This window comes from Papaver somniferum, chromosome 5 (assembly GCF_003573695.1).
Source record: "Papaver somniferum cultivar HN1 chromosome 5, ASM357369v1, whole genome shotgun sequence".
NCBI classification, from domain to species: domain Eukaryota; kingdom Viridiplantae; phylum Streptophyta; class Magnoliopsida; order Ranunculales; family Papaveraceae; genus Papaver; species Papaver somniferum.
In genome coordinates this window covers 178211953-178225608 of record NC_039362.1, presented here as the reverse complement: position 1 = coordinate 178225608, position 13656 = coordinate 178211953, and the positions used below count along the sequence as shown (strand labels likewise).

At 35.7% G+C, this 13656-nt stretch overlaps 1 protein-coding gene across 1 annotated transcript; it reads left to right on the top strand.

Moving 5' to 3' along the window:
- Nucleotides 1-5947: 5947 nt before the first annotated feature.
- LOC113280183 (LRR receptor-like serine/threonine-protein kinase GSO2) lies at nucleotides 5948-7355 on the top strand. The gene is made up of 2 exons (XM_026528838.1): nucleotides 5948-6960; nucleotides 7076-7355. The coding sequence occupies exons 1-2, from the start codon at nucleotides 5948-5950 to the stop codon at nucleotides 7353-7355; spliced, it is 1293 nt and encodes a 430-aa protein (XP_026384623.1).
- The last annotated feature ends 6301 nt before the right edge of the window (nucleotides 7356-13656 follow it).

Below are 13656 nucleotides of genomic sequence, written 5' to 3'. Positions count from 1 at the left end.
GACCACCCAATGGAGTAGAATGAAAATCATAGAGAAGTTTTTTACATCATTCTGAAGAAGAAACAACCACAATTCTTCCTTTATAACGCAGCACAACATTTAAGTAAGAATAATGACGTTTACTATTAGGGTTGAGTTGCAACTGATCAATTAATGCCCGTAAAGTTGGATGATTATGACATTCTGCAATAATGTCATCTACGCCAGAGAAAATGGGTGCAGTTATTGCCAATAATTGAAAAATTAGGTAGTATAAGAACATGCGTAGTAGTTAAAGCATGTTGTAGTGATTTGAAAGCAGCAGTTGCTTCTTCTGTCCATTTAAATGCATCCTTCTTAAGAAGTTGAGTTAAAGGAGCACTAATTTTCCCAAAATCCTTCACAAATTTTCTATAATAGCCAGCCAAGCCTAGAAAACCTCTAAGTTCTTTGACTGTTGAAGGAATCTTCCAAGAAAGAATGCATTATATCTTCTCTGGTTCGACGGAAACACCATCAGACGAAATTACATGGCCTAGGTAACCAACATACTTTTGTGCAAAAGTACATTTGGATTCCTTAACAAATAATTTGTGTTGTCTTAAGATTTCAAACACCATCTCTAGATGTTGAATATGAGTATCATAATCCTTACTATATATCAGAATATCATCGATGAAAACCAACACAAACTTGCATAAGTAAGGCCTGAATATTTCATTCATTAAACTCTGAAAAGTTGCTGGTGCATTGGACAATCCAAAAGGCATGACCAAAAATTCATAATGGCCATCATGCGTACGGAAAGCTGTCTTTAGAACATCGGCTTCATGAACGCGAATCTGGTAATAACCTGATCGTAAGTCCATCTTGGTAAAGAAATATGCACCATATAATTCATCCAATAATTCGTCTACGACTGGGATTGGATAATGATCTTTGATGGTTATCTTATTAAGAGCACGGTAGTCTGCACACATGCGCCACGAATCGTCTTTCTTTCGAACCGTAAGAATAGGTGAAGAAAAAGGACTAGAACTAGGCCTTATGAAACCAGCTTGTTGCAGTTCAGCTACTATTTTCTCAATTTCATCTTTCTGAAAGTATGGATACCTGTATGGACGTACAATTCAGAGGTCCAGTTTCTGGTAGTAAAGAAATTTTATGATCTTGAACACGTTCTGGAGGCAGTGATGTTGGAATAGAAAAAATATAACTGAAATTTGATAGCACCTGTTGAATTTCAGGCGACAATGATTGTTTGGCGGCAGAAGTATTTAATGCAACTAGTTCTAACAGAAATCCATAATTCTCAGTAGATAATAAACGTTGCATGGGAGATAAGTCCATAATCATTATAGATGATGATTGATTTTCAGTTAATGTTATGACGGTATCTTGAATGCTGAATTGCATTGTCAATTTTCCGAAATCCCAAGTAATATCTCCCAATGTTCGCAGCCATTGGATTCCCAAAACCGCATCACAACCACTAATATTTAGTAGATGGTAATCAATATGAAAAACTGTACCTTGCAAGTTGATAGGGATAGTGCAAATACCCTTAGTTTCAAGATGACCACCATTACCCACTGTTACACGTAAAGCATCAGTAGTAGAAGAAACCACAAAGCCACATTGCTTAGCTATGCTAGGATGCAAAAAGTTATGCGTAGATCCTGAATCCAAAAGAATTGTGAGGGCTCTAGATTTTTCATATCCAGTAATTCGCATTATATTAGGAAATGTAGAGCCTAAAAGTGAGTTCAAAGAAATAGCTGGGGATGATTCCGGAGGAGGAGGATCCTCATGAATTTGTTGGTCATCTGTGATATCCTCAACTTCAACAACATCGTTAACAGAAGTAGGATGCATCTCCAAAAGCAAATAGTTTGGCTTATTAGGGCAGACATGACCAGATTTAAAAGGAGCATCACAATTGAAACAAGTACCTTTCTCACGTTTTTCTTTCATCTCTTCCCATGTAAGCTTCTTATAATCGGGATGAAGTGTCAGCTTCTTGATTGGAGTGGTAGAGGTGGATGTTTCACCTCGAAGTGGATGCGGACGATAAGGTTGGCGTGTATTAATCTTATTAACTGTTGTTGCGTAAGCTTACTCTTGATGAATTGCCTTAGTAAAGGCTTCATTCAAAGTTTGTGGTGCAAGCAATTTAAGCATACTACCAATATGAGGTTTGAGAGAACGAATAAAACAGCTGATCAAGTAATCATCTGAAAAATCAACAAAATTTAATAACCTCTCAAAAACAGGTATGTGCTCCCTTACTGTACCTACTTGATTAATTGTACTAATATCCAGACGAGCATCGACAAACTTTTCAGGTGCAAAACGTGCACGAAGATGAGCACAAAACTCCAACCATGTCACAATGGTGACTTTAGTTTGCTTCCAACGATACCACACATTAGCATCACCCTTCATACTAGAAGCGACAATAGTGATTTTAAGAGCATCATCAGCTTGGCGGACACTGAAATACTTATCAGCAGTAAAGATCCATCCATCAGGATCATCTCCATCAAATGTAGGAAATTTAAGATTGATGGCAGTTGGTCTTGCAACCGGTGGGGGTGGAGGAGGAGGTGGAGGAGTATCATTGCCACCACCATTGGTATTGGCCAGCTGAGGCAGATATCAACAAAAACAACAAGAAACGAAGCGGTTACTTGAGTGTTGATAGATGTTGTAGCTTGTGTGAGAGCTTTAGTCATGCTAGCGGTTATTGCATCTTCTAAAGCTTTGTTGGTTGTTGTTGCTTCCTGTTGATGAGCAACTCTTTCTTCTTCCCGTTGTTGTTTTTTATCAACAACTTTAGTCTTGTTCCTCTCGTATTCCTCAAGTTTTTGTTTAGATAACCCTGTAACTAGGTTATCAAGATTTTTAGACAGCTCAGTAATGCCATCGTTCACGGATTTCATATTATTTGTATAGTCGTGACCCATTGTAGTGTAGAAAAAAAATTTGGGTGAAAATTTAGGTATGATCTAAACCTGCTCTGATCCAGGTGTTAGGGTTCTAAACCTTTACACTGGATATAAGCTGCGAAGAACTAAAAAAAACAAGGATAAAACCTTTTGTCCTGGGGTTAGCAGTCTCTGGCTTTGGTAACGAATTGAATAAACTTCTTATAATGATAACTGATAAGTTACAAGCTTAGGATCGAGCTATATATAGTTGAATAAACTTGATAAGCAAGCAAACTAACTAAAGAAACCTTTTAAACTAAGAAACTGAATGCTAACTGCCTAAGGAAAACAAATACCAACAAATAAGCTAAGTGTAATAGAGGAAATAGGGGTTGGCACCGCAACAAATTGCATGATGTTGTTCGACAAAACCAAGAAGAATAACATGTAAAATGATTAAAAAAATGATTTATGATATGATAATACCTGTGGCGTCTCCCGTAATTGAAAGGGAATCAAATCTTCTGCTGCGTCAGTTCAAGGTTTAGGTTTTAAGGTTTCCGTCTCTATTTAGTTGGAGGTATAGGTTTTATTTTTAGTCCCTAAAATATCCGGTGACCCGAATTTATCAATGGTTGTCTTAATCATGCACATCTGTTTAGTGGCCAGCCAGGTCTCTACTTACCTTTTTTTAGTCCTGGAGTGTAGACTTTTTGAGGAACTTCATTTAAATACCATTTTCATTACTTATCGTCGGAGGGAAAAACCATTAGATTAGACCTGAAAATAGCAGTGATTCTCCTCCTGAAAAAGGTAATTTCCAAACACCTTTCATCATCCATATGGTCCAACATAGTTATCCTCCGTAGTCCGCGAATCGATCTTCTGTCAGCTGCATTCGAAGAAAATGGTGAAATGGAGTTGCAATTAATATTCTTGAATTAATGAACTAATACTTACTACTCACCGAATTATGACTGCAGTCTGCATTTCTATTTTATCATATACCTCAGGCATCTCTATATACAACACTGCGATTTCACTGTGCATTGGATTGGATTCAACAAGGGAAAGGTTTTTCCAGAAGAAATTCAACCACAAAACAGAAGTCACTACATGTGTGTGCATACTGATATATATACACAGTCCTAAACCCCAATTAGCGCGGAAAGTTAAAGTCTGTCAACGCAAAATCAAAGTAAAATTCTAGTGTATGTTTGGAATAAATATATTGCAATGAAACTCGAGTGAAAACAAATTCTTAGCTTAGGGATTGTTGTGGATTCAATAATCATCTACTAGAGTACTGCTCTGAATTCATGATGTACACAGTTCTTCCAAAGATTTCTGCCTTTATATGCTGAATTGTAGAACTGTAACTCGTAAAGCGGACATGTATTTAGGTTGAAACCACTTGCAGAGACGTAGTGCCAAAAAAAAAAAAAAATCTGCTAACTATGGCCCCAAACTTGCTAAGAAGACAAGGGCTAGGCGGATGTGGTAGAGTAAGGATGCTACCATAACACATTCGCCTATATTTGGAAGCAAAATATTCAAGGTGAGCTAAAATTCGTAATGTGGCCCTAAAATTAACTTTATTTCGAAAATTTGTCATGTAATATACTCTAAATGTCAGAGATCTCACGGTTGTGTGACATTGATTTATTACAGATCTCTCTGATTAGGCAGCACAGATTGCAAAAGCACACTATACACTATCAATATATCTCAACCGAAATGTTTTCCCTACAATGCTTCAAGGATATCTACATTGTTTACGGAAAACTTTTTAACAAACTTGTTTAATATTAACAGCAAATGGCAAACTATTATTGTAACTTTAAATAGAACAGAATGATAAACACCTAAATAACAATTAATCAAGAAGATATAAAACAATAGCCCAACAATATTAGCAAAGTGAAGCATGTAGCAGTGTGAATGTGGCACCGTCAAACACTAGGTTCCACTGCCACTTGATGCGACATTCATTGTATGCGATGCACATAGGGCCCTTCTCGCTCGAAAAGCTCAAGAGTAAGATCACTCCAACAGTCTACAGATATGCAGGAAAGCTTGTTACACCCATAGCACAAAGATTTCAACCCTTCGTCACATAAGTTCGACCATTTAACCACGTGAAGACCTTTCAAGTTTCTACAATAGAGACCATTTGCTTTCCATCCTTCAAGTTGCATCTCGGGACAAGATTCTAGCCACAAATTTCTTAATAAAGGGCAACCTTTTGAAATAGAAGTTATAATTACTTCGTTATTAACTACATTTCCAGATAGACTTAGACATTGAATCCCACCTCCACTTGTAATTGCTTTAATCCCTTCTGTTGTAAGTTTATGCATTTTTGATGCACCGACACAAGTCAAGGTCTTCGTACACCCAAGAAAGCCAATACCAGTTACATTGCTGCAATAAATGATATCAAGTGTATGGATTCTGGAACAGTTTTGTATGAGGAAACTTATACCTGAATCAGTTATCCCTTGACAGGATGAGAGATCGACTCTTTCTAAAAGTGCACAACTTTTTGCCAGGACTTCTAAGCCTTTATCAGTAATCTTCCGACAAAATCCTAAGCGGACCTTCTTTAAGGATGCACAACTTTTTGCCAGGATTTCTAAGCCTTCATCAGTTATTTGGTTACAGTATGTGAGATTGATTTTGCTTAGGGATGCACAATTTTTTGCCAGGACTTCTAAGCCTTTATATGTGATCTTCTGACAATTTTCGAGGTCGACTTTCTCTAAAGATGGACAACATTTCCCAAAAACTTCTAAACCTTTATTGGTAATAAGAGAATCGCTCAAACATACCCATGCCAAACGAGGGAATAAGATCTTAGGTATTTTGGTCTTTATGGAAACTCTATTGGTGGGAACGTTACATTGATTTCTTTAATTAACGATTTAGATCTATTTAAGCTAGGCCTGACCTCAAATAGATTAAACGTGATTGTAGATCAACGCTTCCATCTGTACTCTAAATTTCAACTAGAGTATTTGCAGTTGCCATCAGCCAATATGGAAGGATTGTTCCCTACTTTCATCTGTATATTGAGTAATCTGAAGAATTTGGATTTGTCCCAAAATAACCTTACAGGAGTTATACCTTCATGTGTCTCCAATCTCAAAAGTCTCTCTAATCTTGATGTCTCGAACAACAACTTCCATGGTCCTCTGCCTCTTATACCTAAAAATGTCCTTTCTTTCTTAGATTTGTCAAATAATAAACTCCGTGGTAAAAATTCAATAGAAATGGGAAAAATACTATCTAGTATTGACACCATTGTTCTATCTGATAACGAACTTTCAGGTCCAATTCCCTTTTCTATGTGTTCGAAAGTAAATCGTATTATTGATCTCTCAAACAATAAATTATCTGGTATTATACCCACCAGTATAGGGTATTGCACGAAACTTCTTTCTCTAAACTTTGGCCACAACAATCTCACGGGAAATGTTCCAGACGTGCTTGGACAAGCACTTTCACTGACATTTCTTCAACTGAATGACAACAATCTGGATGGTGTTCCTCTTGGTTTCATCAGTAAATTTCAAAGATTGGAAGTTCTTAATTTAGCAAAGAATAAGTTTGAAGGCAGTATACCCACTGCCTTTGGTTCACTCGAATACTTACAGATTCTTTCTCTAAGGTTCAACAAATTTAATGGGTCAATCCCTGAAGAGATTACTCATTTGCAACCACTCCAAATATTAGACATATCTCACAACCATCTTACAGGGCTTATTCCTAAAAAGATAGGAAATTTAACGAGACTAATAAGCAGACCTGAGGGTACACAACCCCTTCTCAACTATGGTGCCGGTGATTTGAAACTGCAGATGGTGATCAAAGGGATTGTGACACAATTATTGAAAGTGTTTCACTACACTTCTGGAGTTGATCTATCATGCAACACTTTCAGTGGAAACATACCAGAAGAGATTGGTTTGCTGAAAGCGCTTTCCACACTCAACCTATCACATAATCAACTTTCTGGTATAATCCCTCAAGAGTGTAGGAAGTATGAAAGGTTTAGAGTCTTTGGATTTGAGTTTCAACAAGTTGTCCGGACATATCCCGCAATCCTTAACATCAATGGATTCTCTTGGTTATTTGAACTTAGCTTATAATAATTTAAGTGGCAGGATCCCTAAGGGGCTTCACTTTGATACATTAAGCGGAGATGGTTCAGCATATATCAACAATAGTTTGTTATGTGGCGATTTCACAAATAACACTTGCGAGGGTGATAAGAGAAGTAATTCTACTGATAATAATTCTCCAAATGAAGGTTATGAGGATGATCAAAATGATGCAAAAGATAAATTGTTGCTGTATGCTATTGTTGCTTTGGGGTTTGCAGTTGGGTTCTGGGGTCTATTCTTTGTTTTGTTAATAAAGAAAGAGAAATGGTGGTTTGGATAATGGAGATTAGTGGATGTTGTTGCAGTGAAGGTGGCTGATTCTCTGCTAAACAATTAAACCGTTTTTTTTACTTGTTATTGTATTGTGTGTTCAAATATTATAAATTGATAATTAACTAATTAAGTGGTTCATAACTATTTTTCCCTTTTTGCATAACTGGTGTTGAATTAATATTTACAGTACACGAATAATATTTCACCCTATAAATTACTCCATGTTTACTCTATAATTCTGGAAAAGCATACATACTCGCTCAATCTATATATATGATTCACTACATAATTAAGTGGTTCATCTAATAATTTTATCGAGCCTAGTAATTTTGGCGGTGGTTTTTGAGAGTTAATACGTGCCTTGATTGTAGTCTAAGGAGCCATCATTGTCAAATTCGGATGAGCAAGTTAGGACTGTCAGAGTGTTTTTGACGAATTTCTTGTGGTAAATTTATACACTGAAAATGGAGAACCCTGAGCCCTGGTGTATAGAGTAAATAAAATCCAATGATAACTACTTCTGGGCACATACATTTCCTTCTGATATGTTTTTATATAACTCCTATAAGTGCATTTCAATGCAAAAATCCTAATTGCGTGTTTTGGTAATATCTGAGGCTAAGTACTTGAGCTAAATGACGAGGATTGTCAAAGACTGACCATCGGCTAGCGAGACTTCTCGAAGATCCATCAACTGCAAGTTGAAACCGTAATAGAGTGATGGTTGTTCTTTTTCGTCTTAACTGTATTGGGGATAGGCTACAAAATACAGCATAACAAGCAAGAATATCATTTTTCCTTGCAAATGATGAATCAGAACGGGGACTGGCAAAGTTGAGATGTTGATTTCTTCTGGTGCAATGATTTTTGTTTCTTTTTATTTTTGTGTTTGCAGCATGCCAAAGGAGATGCATAAGAACCGTAACGGCTAACCATAAGTTGTGATCAAGTACGTCAAAACAACTTAAGATACAACTTTTCAGAAAGAAACTTAAATTTTGCAAACTCACAAGTCCTCGTACACACAGAGTGATAACCAATAATAACACTGCGTAAGCTCTGCAGTCTTTTTTTTTTTTTAATCACATTATTTTATTAATTGAATAACAAAAATTATACAAAAATTACAACTCTAAAAGTTATACCAACATTGATATTTTTGACAAAAAGAAAAGAATCAGACTAAAAGGAGCAACCTAGCAAAATCTGTAATATGGTGTGTCTGGCATTTCAATTCTCTTCAAGGTTTGAGGCCTTCCCAAGTAGAAAAGTTCTTTCTCCTACAGCCAAAGTGGCACCCTTCTTTACTAATGAATCAGCTGAGAAGTTGATTTCCCTGTAACAGTGCTGAAAAATAACATCTTCAATTTGTTTGACAACTGCCTGCCATCTAGCTCTGATATACCAAGGTACTTTGTTGTTGTCAGCTAGAATGATAACTGCTTTAGAATCTGATCTTATAATGATTTTATTAAGTTGTAGATAAACTTCCCATTCTAGTGCACACAAAACTGCATAAATCTCAGCAATGAAATTAGTTGTTATTCCCACTCCACCTGATAATGTACCAATTTTATTCCCACTCCACCTGATAATGTACCAATTACCTGACAATTGCTATCTCTAGCTATTATTCCAAATCCTGCATTTCCAAGGTTGCCAAATGAAGCACCATCACAGTTGAAGAGTATGTAATCTTCTTTAGGAGGATGCCAAAAACATTCTTTGATGCAAGTAAATTTAATATACCCAGTTTGAAGAATGATATAATCTGAGAATCATAATTTTGTCCCCATCTATTACCTTTAATTCTACCTCCTCCTTCATGCACCACTTGATAGATTTTGCACTTAAATATGTTTATATCAGGCCTTCCTTCTTCAAAAAATATTGTATTTATTTGGAACCATAACTCTCTCATTGTAACACATGCAGCTGTGACCCAAATTTCTTTTATCAAAGGACTCTGATTTCTAGCAGCTTTAAATATATCACTGAAAGATAATGGTCTGGGAAAGGTAAAACTAACACACATCCAGTCTCAAATTTGAATACTGAAGTTGCACTCCCATAATGTATGCTCCATACTTTCCTACTCTGCAACGCAGACACAGAATCTGGATGGCATTTCATAGCCCTGCTTCCTCATCGTTTCATCATTAGAATATATAAAAGTTTCCAAACATTGCAAGCAATATTAGGATGTAAAAAGTGTTTCCATAAAACTGATGCCCATAAAAGTTTTTGTTCTTTTAATCTTATTTTTTCCACAACCGTTGTTGTACTAAATTTACCACTTGCATTCCCACACCATACCATTGTATTAGTACCTTCACCTACATCGGGTAGTCTTTCCATATTCAGCACAGATTGCAGTTCTATAGGAATGTTCCGAATTTTTCCATTTAGCAGTTCTGCAACATTCATCTGTATATTGTTCTTCACAAAATTTGTATACCCCAGGTCATTGATAAGAGGATGTGTGCCAAACCATGTATCAAACCAAACTGAGATATTTGTTCCATCACCTAAGCACCACCTTATATCTTCTTTTAAAGAATTCCAAGCCCATTTTAAACCTGACCCAACAGAAGATTGTCTCTAATTTTCAAACCATTGTCCATTTTTATTTTTAAATTTAGTTGTAAAGAATAATGACCATTCTTCCTTGGAGTTCAATATCTTCCACATCATCTTCATCAAGAGTGCTTTGTTAACTGTTTAATCTTCTTATTCCAAGACCACCCTCATTATAAGGAGTACATGCTTTTTTCGATGACAAAGTTTTATACTTTCTAGATTCACTGTCCCCATACCATAAGAAATTTCGTATTAGTCTTTCACATATCTTGATAGCAGAGGAAGGCCACTTATAGATGGCCATATTATATAAAGGAACACTGCATAACACTGATTTGATAAGCACAAGTCTATCTGCAAAAGATAACAGCTTCCCTTTCCATGTAGCTAGTTTTTTCTGAATTAACTCAACCACTGGCCAGACCATTGCAACAGTTATTCTTTCAGGAGCTAGTAATATACCTAAGTATTTGTCAGGGAATTTAGATAATTCCATATTGATCATATCAGAAATCTGCTGCTTCCTGGTTGAAGTAACACCATTTATAAAACATTTTCTTTTATCTTTATTTATCAGCTGACCTGAACTGGCTTGATACTTGTCCAGTAATGAGAATAAATTTTCTAAACTTTTCTTGGCACCATTACAAAATATGAAAACATCATCGGAAAAAAAATAGATGAATTCCATTCTTAATCACCATTGGAAGTATTTTACCCTGAGACACCAAGTGAGAGGTATTCCTGCTTAATACATCCTCCATTAACACAAAAGGGATTGGGGACAATGAGTCTCCCTGTTTTAAGCCTCTACCCATTGAGAAAAAACCTGAAGGACCACCATTGATCATAACTGACATTTTAGCTGACTCAAATAATGTTAACAGCCAATCACACCATGAAGTAGAAAAACCATATTTTTGCAGAACTTGAAATAAAAATTTCCAACTTACTGAGTCATATGCTTGAGAAATATCTAATTTTAGAGCAACATTACCTCCTCTTCTTTTTTTCTTCATCTCATTGACCATTTCAGAAGCTAATAAAACTTGTTCATGAATGCTCCTACCTTTGATGTATGCAGCTTGCTGTGGAGATATTAGTTTCACCATCAGTATATTCATTCTTGTTGTAATGATTTTAGTAAAAATTTTGAACAAAACATTGCTTAATCCAATGGGTCTGAATTGACTTTCTTTCTTTGCTCCTTGAAATTTGTGAAGAAGTACCAAGAAATTAGAATTAAGTCCTTTTGGAATGAATCATCTTTTCCAAGAAAATTGAATTGTTGCTACGAAATCTTCATGAATTATTTCCCATCAAGTTATGTAAAAGATGTCAGAGTAACAGTCAGGACCAGGAGAGCTATCTGGATCCATTTCAAATATAATTTTTTGATCTCCCCAGCATCAGGAATGGCATCCAGCATTGCTTGATCAGAATCAGTAACATCTGCAGGAATGACATTCAATAGGTCATCAGCAATATTAACTTCTTGATATGCAAATTTTTGCTGAAAACGTCGGACCAAAGCTTCAACAATTTTTGATTGGTCAGAGATAATGTTGTCATTGCCATCATCAAGTTCACTAATTAAATTTTTTGCTTGCCTCAACTTCATTTTGGTATGAAAATAGTTGGTGTTAGTTGTTCCTTCTTGTACCCATTTTTCTCTTGACTTTTGCCTTAATAAAGTATTAGCTTGTACCTCCCTGTTAGCATGTTCATTTTGAGCCTCCACTAAATCAGTGAATGCATCTTCATCATGAGGATGACTATCAGAAAATTGCATTGCAGCGTGAAGTTTTTCCTCTGCTTCCTTTACTTTAACTTGAACTTTGCCAAACACACTCCAATTCTAGTCATTAAGTACTTTCTTCAAATTCTTTAGCTTCTGCATAAATATGAAAGCAGGATCTCCAACAACAGTATTTGACCAGCATTCATTTACCTTAGATAAAAAGGTTGGATGATATATCCACATTTTATGAAATTTTATTGGCCTATTAAATGGTTTGGGAATGTTAGCACATCCTCCCAAAAGTGGTGCATGATCAGATACAGTTCTCAACCCAACCTTGTATCCCCAATCTCCATGTAAATCCAACCATTATTAATTAAAAACTGCTCTATCAAGTGTGCAGAGTATTTTGTTTCTTCGTTGTTGGCAGTTAGACCATGAGAACTGCAATCCGGTTTTAGGAGCTTGAATTAATTCACACCTATCTAAGCAGTTTCAAAAGTCCAACATTGAATCCCTATTTGGAGGTTTACCACCAATTTTTTCATCTTGTGAGATAACAGCATTAAAATCCCTTAAAGAAATCCATGGTTTTTCTAAATAACTAATTATTTCCATCTCTGACCATAAGAATTTTCTTTGAGTCTTTTTCACATGAGCATGAATGCCAGAAACCAAAACATCACCGATGTTGACTGTTATCATTTGACTAGACATGGATATTACTTGAGGAGTATAAATACCTTTATTCCAAAATAACTATATGTTACCTAGGTCTTTTTAGGCCCCAGATATTCCAAAATAAGATCTTCATTTAGCAGGAGGAGGGTTCTTAGAACCCCCTTTTCCTTGATTTTTTCTGAAATTGTATTTATTGTTGGTAGGAGCAGGTTTAGTTACCTTTTCTGGAGTAACTGGAATTTGAGAAGCAGATGAAGAAGCATTGTTGGATACCATTTCCTTTTATACTATCTTGGACCATGAAGTAATATTAACTACTTCAGTTGAAACTTGACCTGTCTTCCCATCTAAAAATTTGATAGTGTTATTAAGTGAGTTATTTGCTTCAGCAATTTCCAGAATTTTGGAAATTTCCATGATAACAGATTCAGCATTTATTTCACCTTCTTCACATTCCAGTGCACTAAATCTTCCTTTGTCCATTATTTTGGCTTCAGAGGTTACATTAATAATTGGTGTTTCATGAATGCCATTAACTGTAGAATCTTCACCTTCATGATAGCCTTTGGAATTTGTTGAGACTTTCCCACTGGATTAGCTTTGTTTTTCTCTACTCTGCATTCAGTGATAAAATGACCAACTATCTTGCAAGTAGAGCAAAATTTTGGACATACTGGAATTGATATACTTTGAAAGAATCCTCCATATTTGGTTCCAATCCAAATTTTATTTGGGATAGTTTTAGCAAAATCCACATCAACAAGAACATTTTCATAATAACCAACTTCACATTTAGTTGTTGCTTCATCTAGCTTGATAGGATTTCCGAACTCTCTACAGATTGAAAATAAAATCTTCTCACTCCAAAATTCAAGACCTAGCCCTGGAAATCTCACCCATACTGTAGCTCTAGAAGTTCTTTGATTTTCTATACGAAAATTAGATATCCAATTTCGAACTTGCAAAACTTGATTTAATACTTCCTACTTGCCTTCTTTGATGTATTGACGATCAATCTCATTATCTAGCTTAATCATGAAAAAACCACTTCCCAATGGAATTAGTTCACAATCTCCAACTAATTTTCATTTTTTGTGAAGAATAGTAACAGCATCAACAAACTTAATGTTTTGTAAAAGTAAATCTTCCTATAAGTGGGAATTTCTAAGGATTCAAACAATCTTCGAATAAATCATCAGGTAATTCAGTTGAAGGAATTATCTGTGAATTTGTTTCTTTATTAAAACCTAACTGTTCAGACATAGTTTCTTCAATACAAGTAGTTTTAGGACAAGAATCCATGAAA